The 13,105-nt window shown below is 45.5% G+C and overlaps 1 protein-coding gene across 1 annotated transcript in view; it reads left to right on the forward strand.

The window, feature by feature from the left end:
* The window catches only part of AMFR (autocrine motility factor receptor), a 36,531-nt gene that overhangs the window by 15,842 nt on the left and 7,584 nt on the right, over nucleotides 1–13,105 (forward strand). The window contains exons 4-10 of the mRNA XM_055145772.1: nucleotides 801–953; nucleotides 2,288–2,328; nucleotides 2,478–2,610; nucleotides 5,223–5,356; nucleotides 5,846–5,956; nucleotides 7,370–7,560; nucleotides 9,027–9,130. Of these exons, the coding sequence (XP_055001747.1) occupies nucleotides 801–953; nucleotides 2,288–2,328; nucleotides 2,478–2,610; nucleotides 5,223–5,356; nucleotides 5,846–5,956; nucleotides 7,370–7,560; nucleotides 9,027–9,130 (867 nt within the window). The remainder of the gene's footprint in view (nucleotides 1–800; nucleotides 954–2,287; nucleotides 2,329–2,477; nucleotides 2,611–5,222; nucleotides 5,357–5,845; nucleotides 5,957–7,369; nucleotides 7,561–9,026; nucleotides 9,131–13,105) is intronic.

Here is a 13,105-nt window from a genome sequence, read left to right on the forward strand (position 1 = left end):
CTAGTTGACACTGTCTCCACCCTTGGGCAAGCTCTGATCAATTCTCCTGGCTCCCATGGTCCCAGGAGAAGTGAACCCTTTCTTGTTGAGTATAAGATCTACCTCTTGGTTTCAGATCAGAGCTGTGCAGGTGAATCCTGACTCATTAGTGCTTTTGAACTAGCATGTGGATCCCTTGTGAATGTATGTTGGCACTTCTCTGTTAAACCCCCAGAGCCTTGTTGGCCCCTTTCTTCTCACAGGCTTGAGGTCCAGCTGACCTTTATATCTGTGTGTGAATGTCAGCCTCACACTTGTAAGCTGTTACACAATAACCATATTTCAGATCAGAAACTGGAGCTTCTACCTTCCCCAACTGGTTTGTTATCTATACCTTCCTGCTCTGGAATCGCAGCTCCAGGGCTGCTTTTCCAAGTTACTGCCTATTCTGATGTGCTGTTAGCATAGCTTAATAATTGTAGTGACTGCATTTAGGTTACACTTCAGTCCTCCCAGCCCCACACCAGCAGGGATGTCCTCCAGGGGAAGGGAGGAAAGTTAAAAGAGCAGGACAAAACCGAACACTGCACTGCTCTGAGTTCTGCAGAACAGAATATCAGCTACGAAGAAGACTGCTTTTAGGTTTAGAATCCAGTGGGAAGAGGATCCTTGAGAATTTGAGATGAAAATAAAACATACATTGCATTTGATAAATATACTCATGTTTAGGTCAGTGGGAGAATCGTGATGCCCGGGAATGGGATGATTTTCTGTGCTTTTCTCAGGGAGGCGTGACACTGTCCTTCTCCTGTCTGTTTCAGCTCTCCTTCTCTCCCACCACGCCGATGAGCAGCCATGGCCGGGTTCTGTCGCTCCTGGTCGCCATGCTGCTCTCCTGCTGTGGGCTAGCAGCTGTGTGCTGTGTCACAGGCTACAACCATGGAATGCACACATTGGCTTTCATGGCCGCAGAGGTAAGATGCGGACACGAGATTTTCTCCCATTCCTGTGTATTTTCAAGAAAGCTAGGGGATTGACAGATTATTTCACCCACAAGGTGACTGATGGATTTTGTTTTCTCATTTTACAAACAACTTTTTGCATTTAAAAAATTTTTTTTGTTTTGTACAGTACTGGTGCCAGATGTTTTTATGTGTTTTATTTTATATAATCTTTGAATAAGTTGGCTTAAAAAGATTATTATAATGCAATTATTTTAGCCAGCATTTAAATAGTGCTTACTCTACGCTAGGACTGGAGCGATAGTGCAGCGGGTAGGCATTTGCCTTGCACGCGTCCAACCAGGGTTGATTCCTCCATCCCTCTCGGAGAGCCCAGCAAGTTACTGAGAGTATCCCGCCCGCACGGCAGAGCCTGGCAAGCTATCTGTGGCGTATTCGATATGCCAAAAACAGTCTCACAATTCGATATGCCAAAAACAGTCTCACAAAACAGTAACAGTCTTACTGATGCCTGCTCGAGCAAATCGATGAACAGGATGATAGTGCTACAGTGCTACTCTAGGCTATGGATTATTCCAAATACTTTAGATGTATTATTTTTCTTATTTGTGTGGGGAGACAGACATAAGGGTAAAGTGACTTGCCTCAGGTTCCAGAGTGGCAGGTGGCATGATCCAAGTCCCCCGAAATAAGAGGGAACTTTGAGTCCCTTTGAGATAGTTGAGGGGTTGGGATGTGACTCAGGAGATGTGGCTCAGGCCTTGCATGTGTGAGATCCTGGGTTAGACCCAAGGAACAAATAGCACATGAAAGAGGTAAACGATGATTGTGATAATAGGAAATACTTTAGTGTTCTTTTTAATAGATAGGGCATTAACTGAGTAACAAATAGGTGAATGACACATTTACAGACTAATCTGAGATAGTTGTTTTTTATTTATTCATTTATTTAATTTTTTTGGTGGGGGGCTATATCCAGCGATGCTCAGGACTTACCCTGTCTCAGCATCCAGGGATTACTCCTGGTGATGCTTTTAAATTTTAATTTTGTTGTTGTTGTTGTTTTGGCTTTTTGGGTCACACCTGGTGATACTCAGGGATTCCTCCTGCCTCTGCACTCAGGGATCTTTCCTGGCAGTGCTCAGGGAACTGTATGGGATGCCGAGGATCAAACCCGGGTCAGCCATGTGTAACAGCAGTGCCCTCCACACTGTGCTATCACTCAGGCCCCTAACTTATTGTTTTTAATTATCTCAATTTATTACCTTTAAAATTTAAGAAATTATCTCTTATGATTTAAATTTTTTATCCAAATTTTAGTAAAAAAGAAAATATCTATTTTACAGTCTCTTCTTGTGACAGTGAGGACTGCTCATGTGATTCTACGGTGAGTAGAGCTTTGGAAGGGAAGTGATTGAGGTCTGTGCTTATATTTGTTTTAAGATAGAACATGTGTAACTATAGTGCATCTTGCTTACGAAACAGATTCAGTTGTTAACTGTGAACTCCTAGATGATCTTTCTCTGATCACCACAGATACGTAATTCATCTCTGGGACCTCAACCATGAAGGAACCTGGGAAGGGAAGGGAACGTATGTCTATTACACAGATTTTGTCATGGAGCTCACACTCTTGTCCTTGGACCTCATGCACCATATTCATATGTTGGTAAGTTTCCTTAGATACAGCATCTCAGCACAGAGCTAAGGTTTCAGAATCAAAACTTGGGGGTAGTACAGTAACAAGTATAGCATTTGTAGATGAAGCCTTGAAGTATATAAAAGCTGGTCTTTTCCACATCCCACTAGCCCCTGTTTGCTACTGGGTGTCAAGCAGTGTTACAGAACCACTTTGGCTGGTACCCTGGACATCTTACTTATCTTGCTTGATCTAGTCAGTAGGTAATTCTTTTATTGTGAAATCTAGGGTACGCCTCTCCCATTGTTTTCATGGCTTCCTAATATTTAACAGTTACTTTGTAGATGACAATGGGAATTCTTATAGTGTTTGCTGCTTCATGGATTCATAATTCTTCATTATTGTAATCAAAAGGTTTTAATATTTAGTGGCAGGAGAGGTAGTACAGGGGATGAGAGGCTTGCCTCACATGCAGCTGACCATCACTGGCACTGTGTATAGTGCCCTAAGCATTGTGAGGAGTGGTCCCTGAACACAGACCCAGAAGTAAGCTCCTGGCTTACTCCCAAAGCATCGCCAGGAGTGGCCCAAAAGACCTGCCCCTGCAAATCCCCAAAGTTTTTGTACTTAATTCTTCTTATCTTTATTTTTTTGGTTACTTTTTACTTTGATGTGCAAGAAATTAAATGGGTGAAGCCTGCTTTTTTAGTTAGCCCCGCAGAGACCTAATAATCTAAAAAATCAGCATATTTGATAGATTATTTATAAACTATAAGGCTTTGAAATTAGCATTTAAAAATTATTGGGAGATGGGGGATGAGACCCAAGTAGTAAAGCACATACCTTTACTATTCATGTTCACGGGTGGTTCTGTGGTACCATGTGGTCCCTGAGCTTCTGTGATGTGGCCCTGACCTTCCAGCACTGCTAGATGTGACCCCAAAGTACAGTGATCACAAAATGTGCTGCTTTTTGAAAGTATCTTTGAAAACTACAAAAACTGTGCAACTTTGTTTATAGAAGAAGAAAAAGATGAATGTCCAGAGATAATAGTGTTTTGTAATATTTATTGCTTCTTTATATAAAGCTTTGAATATATAAAGAATTTATATTTGAAATCCAATTTTGAGAATTTACACTTAAGATCCTATTTGTACATACAGTTTAGTCTAGGTTTTTCTTAACGTTTTAAAAATACGTTTTCCTGCTCTAACAATTCCTCTAAGGCACTAATGCTTTTCAAATCTAGTGCCTGCCTTGCCCATATGAGACAAGAGTTTGATTCCCTCATGACAAGCATGGGCCCAACAGCACTACTGTTTGGGATCCCTGAGGCCACAGCTATGTGTGCATACCCCACAGCCAGAATTTATGAGACCCTCAGTCATTGCAATAACAAAGGGAGGAGAAAGGGGGGAAATGGATCACATTTGATTCACTAACCCTTAAATGAGATGTTTAGATTGTTTGTAGTGTTTGTTATTTCAAATCTATTTAGTTTCTTTGTGTTTTTGGATTACACCTGACTGTGGTCATGGATTATTCCTGGCTCTTTGCTTAGAGATCATTCCTGGGGTGCTCGAGGGACTATATGCAGTGCTAGAGTAAACCAAGGGGTGTTAGCGGCACACAAGACAAATGCCTTGATCTCTGTTCTCTCTCTCCTCCCTCTCTCTCTCTCTCTCTCTCTCTCTCTCTCTCTCTCTCTCTCTCTCTCTCTCTCTCTCTCTCTCTCTCTCTCTCTCTCTCTCTCTCTCTCTCTCTCTCTCTCTCTCTCTCTCATACTCGTTTGTTTCCTTTTTCAGGGCTTGGGTAGGATAGGGTTGGGCCACACCCAGTTGTGCTCAGGGGTTACGAGCTTACTCCTGGTGGAGATTGGGGAACCTTATGGGTGCTGGGAATTCAGTCTAGGTCGTTGCGTGCCGGGCAAGCACCTACTGACTGTATTCTCTCCAGCCCCACTTTTAGTTTCTTAAGGCAATCCTATCCTGCTTGTGTTGCTTTTTTCTTAAATTACCCACATAGTTAATCTTCCAAAAAGTAATGTCTAAAATACAATGTTAATGTGTCATTTTATAATAAATTTACTTAATGGCTATATAATGTTTGCTTGAGTTTGCTGCCTGACTGTTCCCCTACTGAGCATTTTATTTTATTGTATTTATCTATTTATTTTGCTTTTTGGGTCACACCTGGTGATGCACAGGGGTTACCCCTGGCTCTGCACTCAGAAATTACTCCTGGCGGTGCTCAGGGGACCATAGGAGACTCTGGGAATTGAACCCAGGTCGGCCGCGTGCAAGGCAAACACCCTACCTGTTGTGCTATGGCTCCAGCCCCCTACTGAGCATTTTATACATTTCCTGATTTTCCTTTTTTATAATTGTGAGGCGGACTGTCTATATGCATACAGTTTTTAGTTTCTGATTAGTTTCTCGGGGAAAATTGTTAGTGACAAAATAATGAGGCCCAAGAATCATGTCCACTATTCATTCAATGTAGAGGTGCCATTGGCTTCCTGGAAGAGGATGCTTTCACTTTGACTTTCACCAGCATGAGCTCATGTTGTATACCCATCCTTTTACCCCTTGCGGGTTTATATTAATTTTTATTGTGCTTTTTATTGTTTCCCTCTTGTGAAGTTATTTGGCAACATCTGGTTGTCTATGGCAAGCTTGGTCATCTTCATGCAGCTGCGTTACCTGTTCCATGAGGTACAGCGCCGGATCCGTCGGCACAAGAACTATTTGCGTGTGGTTGGGAACATGGAAGCCAGGTGAGTAAGCACAAGTAGATACGACCCAAGTTTACTCATTTCAGGTCTTTAATCATAGGATATCCCAGAGTATTGGGACCTGCTTTTGTAAGCTGTTACAGAACAACAAGGAAAAGAGGTTTGGGGGGAGAGGGGGGCAGACTACTGGTTTATAAATCCCCCCTTAATGGCTTTTTCTGTTTCTGGTTCTTGGGCCCCACCCAGAGGTGCTCAGGGCTTACTCCTGGCTCTGCACTCAGGAATTATTCCTGGCGGTGCTTGGGGGACCATATGGGACACCGGGGATCCAACCCAGGTGGGCCGCGTGCAAAGCAAAACCTGCCATACTATTGCTCTGGTCCCAGGAGGTATACTATTTCTAATGATGAAACTTGCTGCAAAGCAAGACTCCTCTGTCATTATGCTGTTGAGCAAGAGAAGTCTAAAAGTGCCCTTCAGTGTGCGTCTGTGTGGAGTGACGGTCCCACTGGGCCTGGTTTGTTCTCACAGGTTTGCAGTTGCCACTCCAGAGGAGCTTGCGGTCAATAACGACGACTGCGCCATCTGCTGGGACTCGATGCAGGCTGCCAGAAAGCTTCCCTGTGGACATCTCTTCCACAAGTACGCTCTGGGGGGTGCTGTGTGCGGGCCTGGGGGTCCATTCTGTGGCTAGGCTCAGGATTAAACCAGTGGAGGAGGAGGGACTTTGCCCTGGTCCGACCCTGATGTTGCCTGTGAGTAGGAAGCCTGGGGGTGTGCCCCCGGCCCCCGTGGCTCTGCTCTGGACTCTGCCTTCCCCACGCTCAGCTTGCCATCTGAATCTTGGCTATGTCAGCTGTCTTCACATTATTCTCCATTTAAGCTTCAAAGATAGCAAGCATGCTTGTAAGATGTTTTAAGAATAAGAGGGGCATGTTCTTGCTATTGAGCAGTTTTGCTATTGAGCAGTTTATTCTCTAGTTGGGGGTTGAGGAAATATGTTTTTTCCCATTTTGCACATGTGCCAAAGCAATATAGAAACACACTCCAGAGTAGTAAGTTGAGATAGGGACCAGGAATCCTAGATGACCCAGAAGGAATCCTGTGTAATCACGGATTCCCCAGCAGCTTCTTCTGAGACCTCCAAGTTGGGACTGCCTCTCCGTGGAGTATGCTTTCTCCTCTCCCAGGGGGTCTGTCCGCTTTCATTACTGTGGTCTCACTGCCTCAGCAGTCCCAGATTTCCCGTCTGTCCAACTTTTATTTGGGTATAGGTTTTCCTCTGTGGTCCTTGAGAAAGTTCTAGTGTGTTCTTTTTTGTATGTTCCCAAATTTTCTTCTTCTTTTGAATACTAAAACAGCTAAACTGGAGTATCAGTGACAGGACAGATTTATTGACTTTTGTCTTACATGCTGTATTGGATTCTGGGGATAAAATTAAAATGACAGCCATCAATTTTGCTTTCACAAAACTTAGTCTGTGGAGGGCATGGACAGAAATGGAGCAGACATTTCTGAATGTGTGCGTATGACTTGAGAGCAGTACTTGAACAGAGAACTGTGATTCTTAGTGCTTGTAACAAAGGGCTCCAACCTGGAGGGATCTTGTTGAGCATGAGGAGAAGCAGAGACCATGGCAGGAGGGACTGGGGGAAGGTGTATGAGACAGGCGCTCTTGCAGGTAGCAGGGAGGGTGGCATCATGGAGGAACGAAGAGAGAACCAGGGTGGCCGGAAACCAAAACGTTCGGCCAGTTGGCAGTGCTGTAGCTGAGGAGTCCCGTGGGGCCTGAGGGCCCTAGAGGTGAGGTGAAACTGTCGCTAGTTTTTTTGTAGGCCTTGAAGTTTGATAAGCAGTTTGAAAAGATCCTTCTGTAGTCGCTCAGGTGTGTGTTGAGGGCAATAGGCAGGAATGGGGAAAGGCAGATGGTATCGAGCAAGATTAGGTGGCCCGAGTGCCATCGGTGCCTTCTCAGCGCTGTGTCTCCATCTGGTGCCCAGTTCTGCCCCAGGATGCTAAGGGTGTCTTTTTTTTTTCTTTTGGACTTTTTGGTAGCTCCTGTCTTCGCTCCTGGTTAGAACAAGACACCTCCTGCCCAACGTGCAGAATGTCTCTTAACATCGCTGACAATAATCGGGTCCGAGAAGACCACCAAGGAGAGAACCTGGATGAGAATTTGGTTCCTGTAGCAGCAGCTGAAGGCAGACCTCGCTTAAACCAACACAATCACTTCTTCCACTTTGATGGTTAGTTGGTTTCTACTGCTAAAGCAATACCGAGGGCTTTTCTCCCTGTTGCTCTCTTATTGATGAAATGCCCTGTATAGCCTGTGCTAGCGGCATGTGTTCAGTAAGTGTAGATATCACTGAGGAGTTCTTCGGTGCAGGACATTTGGCTGAATCCTGTGAATGGTCAGGGTGGGGGCTGACGGTGGAGGCAGAATAAGACGGAGTCAGCTGCCTTCAAAAATCGCGCTCCTCAGCAGTTGAATGATTCCTGGTTGCTAATGACATCACATTGGTGTAATGACGAGGGTCACTGAGGGGCCTTTCTAGTGAAAACCAAAGCAGAGTCAGAACTGTGCCCTGTTTCTTTGTTCATGAAATGGGGCTGTTCTGCCTGCCAGCGGTATTGAAAGGGCTGTAATAAAAACCACCCGTCAAGTTTCAAGCCGTGTGTTGGCACTGTGTTGGGAGCATGTTGAACTGCCTGCCTTGGTTCTCTCATGTCGGACTGTTATTGATTTCCAGCAGCTCAGTTTATTTTTCTTACTGTAAATGGGTATTCTGGGATTTTGTTAGAACTCTTCATAGATTGGATTTGAGTTTCTGAGGGCGGAGGTTCAAGGGGGTGGGGGCATGTTGGTGAAACCCCCGCCAGACGGGACCATGGGAATGGAGTCAGGTGTTCAGTTGTTAAATCAGTCAATTACTACGCTTTTGTTAATTACTAAAACTCAGTCAAAAGATAGCCAACTATATTTCTCGCTAATAAGTGCACAAAATAAGTATCTAGGATTTTTTTTAGCACATTTTATTTGGCAAGAGTTTGAATTGCCATATACTTGTTTTTATAGTCCATGCCCCAGCTTTGTGTAAGGGGAAAAAATGCCTCTGATATTGAGCTGTTTTGCAACCATACATGGTCCTCCTTTCTTAGGTAAATAACTGAAGCAGCAGACTTCTTATTGCCAGAATTCCACATTCCACAGGCCTGTTTTGTGGAACTCTTGAAAAGAATTTTGAATCAGAAAATTGAAACCCTTAAACCAGATTATTGAGTAGAAAACACTTGATATAATTGATTGTGAAAATAATGTCTCTCAATGAGTAGCAGTGTGTGCAGTGTGAAAGGAGCACTTCGTAGGGCATAGCAGATCTAGAGCCTGGAGGACCTTTGTCTAGGCGGAGAATGGGTTGAGGGCATGTGACTCTAAGGCCACTGGAGAGCAGGAGAGCCTCATGGTGACATTCTAGAACCTGACTCTCCTCCAGTCCTGACATCAACAGAGCTAGAATCTAATGTCTGAGCAGAATAGAACGAGAATAATAGATGGTTCCACATTGGGTTTGGTGAATCATAATGAGCAAATCTGTGTGAGACTCATGGCACAGGCCTGGCATAAAGTAAGGCAGTGAATACCCGTTGGAACGGAGGACCTGGGAGAGTCCGTCAGGTGTCTGAAACCTCTGCTCATTTTCCTTTTCGCTAGGCTCCCGGATTGCCAGTTGGCTGCCGAGTTTTTCAGTGGAAGTGATGCACACCACCAACATTCTGGGCATAACACAGGCTAGCAACTCCCAGCTTAACGCCATGGTAAGAATTGCTAATGGTTTGGATGCGTTACGTCTAATTAGGAGGGTGGGAGTCTGGAAGGAGGACAGAGCATCTGGCTTCGTCTGTCTCACTCTGCTCTGGCTCAGTGCATACCTCTCAGGAACCTTCTGTGTTCTCTGGGACCACTTACATTCTCATGCCTTAAAGTTTGAAATTGGACTGGAAACCCACTTTCCTATTCTTCTTGGGACTTTCTGTGATTTAAGTAAAAATATTTAGGGAATTATTGGCAAGTAAATGATACTGTTTTTTCTTTATAATTTGATGTTATCAGAGATTGGAACTGTGGCTCACTGGTAGAACTTGCCTTGCATGTGTGAGACTCTGGGTTTGATTCCTGGCTCTGCCAGAAGAAAAGTGACCCCCTTCCCCACCCCACCCCACCCTATTCGCAGACCCTAGACCTCCTGGAGTATTGCCCAAAAGTTGGGAGGATAGGGTGGGGGAATCGTACTAGGTCTCCTAATTTTTTTTTTAACTCCAGCCTCTTCCTCCCTCAAATAAGTATCATATATGCATGCATATACACATATACATACACTAGTCTGTGTATATGGGTATATATATCTTGTGATACTGAGACATTGCTGTTGGTTTTTTTTTTGGGGGGGGTCACACCTGGCGATGCATAGGGGTTACTCCTGGCTCTGAACTCAGGAATTACTCCTGGCGGTGCTCAGGGGACCATATGGGATGCTGGGAATTGAACCCAGGTTGGCTGCGTGCAAGGCAAACATCCTACCCGCTGTGCTACCATTCCAGCCCTCTTGCTATTGGTTTAAGGATAGTGTTCACATACTTCAAGATTTTTTGTGTGTGTTGTTCCTTTTTGTTTTGTGATGTCTGGGGATTGAATCCAGGGGCCTTACATATGTAAGGCTAATGCTCTAATGTACCCTAAGCTGCTTCCCTGGCCCTGGTTTTTCTAAAGCTTTGTCAGCTGGTATGTATTTTTATTTCATAGTGTTGCTGAAACATGTTTCACTATGATTGATATTTGGTCGTGATGCAGGCTATCTTCATTCTGCTTGGATAGGGCTGCCACCAGAGTGGGTGGGTAAGCCTGGCCAGTGCTTTAGGAAGTTGCTGGTTCATTAATTTTTCTCGGTATATGTATTCAGACTGTTCACTGCACAGTGTAAACAAATGACATATCCCTGCCAAATGGAAAGGGTAGACATGAGTCCTGCTCGCAGGAAGTGAGTTCTAATTGGGAGGCTAATCCTAGCCACACAGATCAGGTTATTGCTGCCGGTAACATGTGTTGTGAGGAGGCAGGGCAGCAGGTGGTGTGGGAGGGGCCAAGGGGGCCCTCAGAGCAGTGCTCTCCCAGGATGGAGTGGTTCAGCCGAGACCTGAAGGCGGAGGGCAGGGGAAAGCCACAGTGGAAAGAGGAGGGACCAAGGCCACAAGGTGAGAAGGCCCTGGAAACAAGCATGACTGGAGCCTGGCAAGTCCAGGACCTAGACTGCGGCAAAAACTGAGATAGTAGAACCGGACCATGTAAGGGTCTATCCAGTTTTGATTTTAATAATGTCTTAGAAGGCCAGTGAAGGATTTCCCCCAGGGACTCACAGACATTGAAAAGAGAATGATTTGCGTTGGTGAGCGTGGGTTCTCGAGGGACAGGAATGGGAGCACCAGCTAAGAGGCTGATGGCAACTTCAGGCAAAAGAAGCTGGTGCTTGGAGCAGGGTGTGGGTGACAGGGTAGCGAGGAAACACAGAGGCTGCTGCAGAATTGAGATGCTTCAGGATGGTAAACTGACAGGGCTGGACGAGGCTTTGATTTGGACCTGGAGGTGGTAGGGTAAGGGAAACGAAGGGCTGGAAACTGTAGCCGTGCAGGTGCTACACCATGTACTGAGATGGGCATGACTCAGGGACAAGCCGAATTAAAGACCGGGCTCGGGAAAGTTGGGGTGTCTGAGACATCCAAATAGAGATGCCATGAGGCAGTTCAGCACCTCAGAGAAGGGATCAGGCCACATGCTCTAGTTGGAGATGTTTAGATCTTTTCCAGGAGAACATGTACTTCCAGGGAGAAGGGGCTCAAGTCTGGCAGCGAGGGAGGAGCCAGGGCCACAGCTGAGTGAGAAGCAGCCAGGAGGGCAGGGTGGGGGTGGGGAGGACACGGCGGCAAGTCAGGCCTGTGATAGTCCTTGGCAGGGGAGGACAGACCAGTGCCATTTGTGTTTGGCACAGTGGGTGTGCTTGACTGGCTGGAGAAGAGCAGTCACTTCCATGGCCTGTGGGGCCGGTACTAGACTAGAGCCCACCGGAAAGTGAGTGGGAGCGAAAGAAACAGAGTACCTGGTATCAGGGTGTACAGGGAACAGATGCCGAGGTGTTTGGAAGGTACATGGAATCTGCGTGTGGTAGGGCAGCGTTTGTTGGATTTCCGGCCACACCTAGCTGTGCTGAAGGGGTTTACTCTTGGCCCTCTACTCAGGGATGACTCTAGCCAGGGCTCCGGGGACCATATGTGTATGTGGTGTCAGGGATAGAACCAGGGAAGCACCCTACCCACTGTATTCCAGCTTGTGTTTTTGTTTTGGTAAATTCTTTTCTTTTATTTTCTTTTATTATTATTTTTTATTTGCTTTTTGGGTCACACCCGGCGATGCTCTGGGGTTACTCCTGCCTCTGCACTCAAGAATTACTCCTGGCAGTGTTCAGGGGACCATATGGGGTGCTGGGATTCGAACTCAGGTTGGCTGCGTGCAAGGCAAACGCCCTACCCGCTGTGCTATCTCTCCAGCCCCAATCCTTTTATTTTAAGAGTTTTGAAGAGGTCTTTTGTCTCCACGTTTCCAGACTCGCAGAAGACTGTCCATTGAAGCCTCCCATTCTTCCCTTTATCCACGCAGGTGCCCACCTGCCCCATAATGGCCAGAGTTTGAGTTTCTGAGTAGCATTTATTCTGAGTATCATCCTCCAAATATTTACATGCACATGTAAGCAAATACTGGGGCTGGGATGTACTCTTGCTCTTTTTCCATTGACCTCTTTCTTTCTGATTTTTTTATTGTGTAAAATGCATATACATTTACAGTTAAATGTATATGTAAAATGCATATACATATACAGTTCTCATCAGAACTGCCATTCAGTGTACTGGTTGATATTCGGTCCCTACTGTGTACCATCACCATCATGCACAACTGAGACTGTAACCCCTCATCCCTGAGCAACACCATTCTTCCTTATTTCTCCATAATTTTGACTATTTCGAGTAGCTCATAGAGCAGAATCATACAGTGTCTTTTCATGACTGGCTTCTTTCACTTAGCATCAAGTCTTCAGGGTCCAACCATGCTGTAATCTGTGTCAGAATCTCTTTTCTGTTTAAGGCTGAATGTTTCACTGTGTGCATATATCACGTCTCCCTCGTCTGTTTGATGGACAGTTCAGCTGCTCCCATGTTTCGCCTATTGTAAATCATGCTGCTATTAATAGCTGACAGAAAACAAAACAAAGTTTTTGAGACCCTGCTCTCAGTTCTTTGAGTCCCTTAGGTGTTTTTAGCTAGGGATTCTGACAGGCTTCTGTGAGAATAGACATCGTGGTGGGGAGAACGCAACAGTACAGCACAAACAGGAAAGAGCAGAGACCTTTCAGTTCTCTGAAAGTTAGAGGGAGATGGAGGTGGGGGCGGGAAGCCAGAGTAGGGAGGCATTCTCTTATCTTTGGTTTTGTTTTGGGGACACACCTGGAGGTTCTTGGGGTCCACTGACTGAGGCTCCGTCCTGTTGTACCCCTGGCAGTGCTCAAGGACCATGTGGTACTGAAGATCAAATCCTGCATTCATGTGCTCAGCCCATTGATCTGTCTCCCAGGCCCCCCCAGGAGGTGTTCACTTTATTAGGAGGAGGGGAAATACACAGACATGTCAGTTTGAGATACAGCTTTAAAAAGAAGGTGTGTGGGGTGGGGGGCTGGAGCAATAGCACAG

This window comes from Sorex araneus, chromosome 8 (genome assembly GCF_027595985.1).
Source record: "Sorex araneus isolate mSorAra2 chromosome 8, mSorAra2.pri, whole genome shotgun sequence".
Classification (NCBI taxonomy): domain Eukaryota; kingdom Metazoa; phylum Chordata; class Mammalia; order Eulipotyphla; family Soricidae; genus Sorex; species Sorex araneus.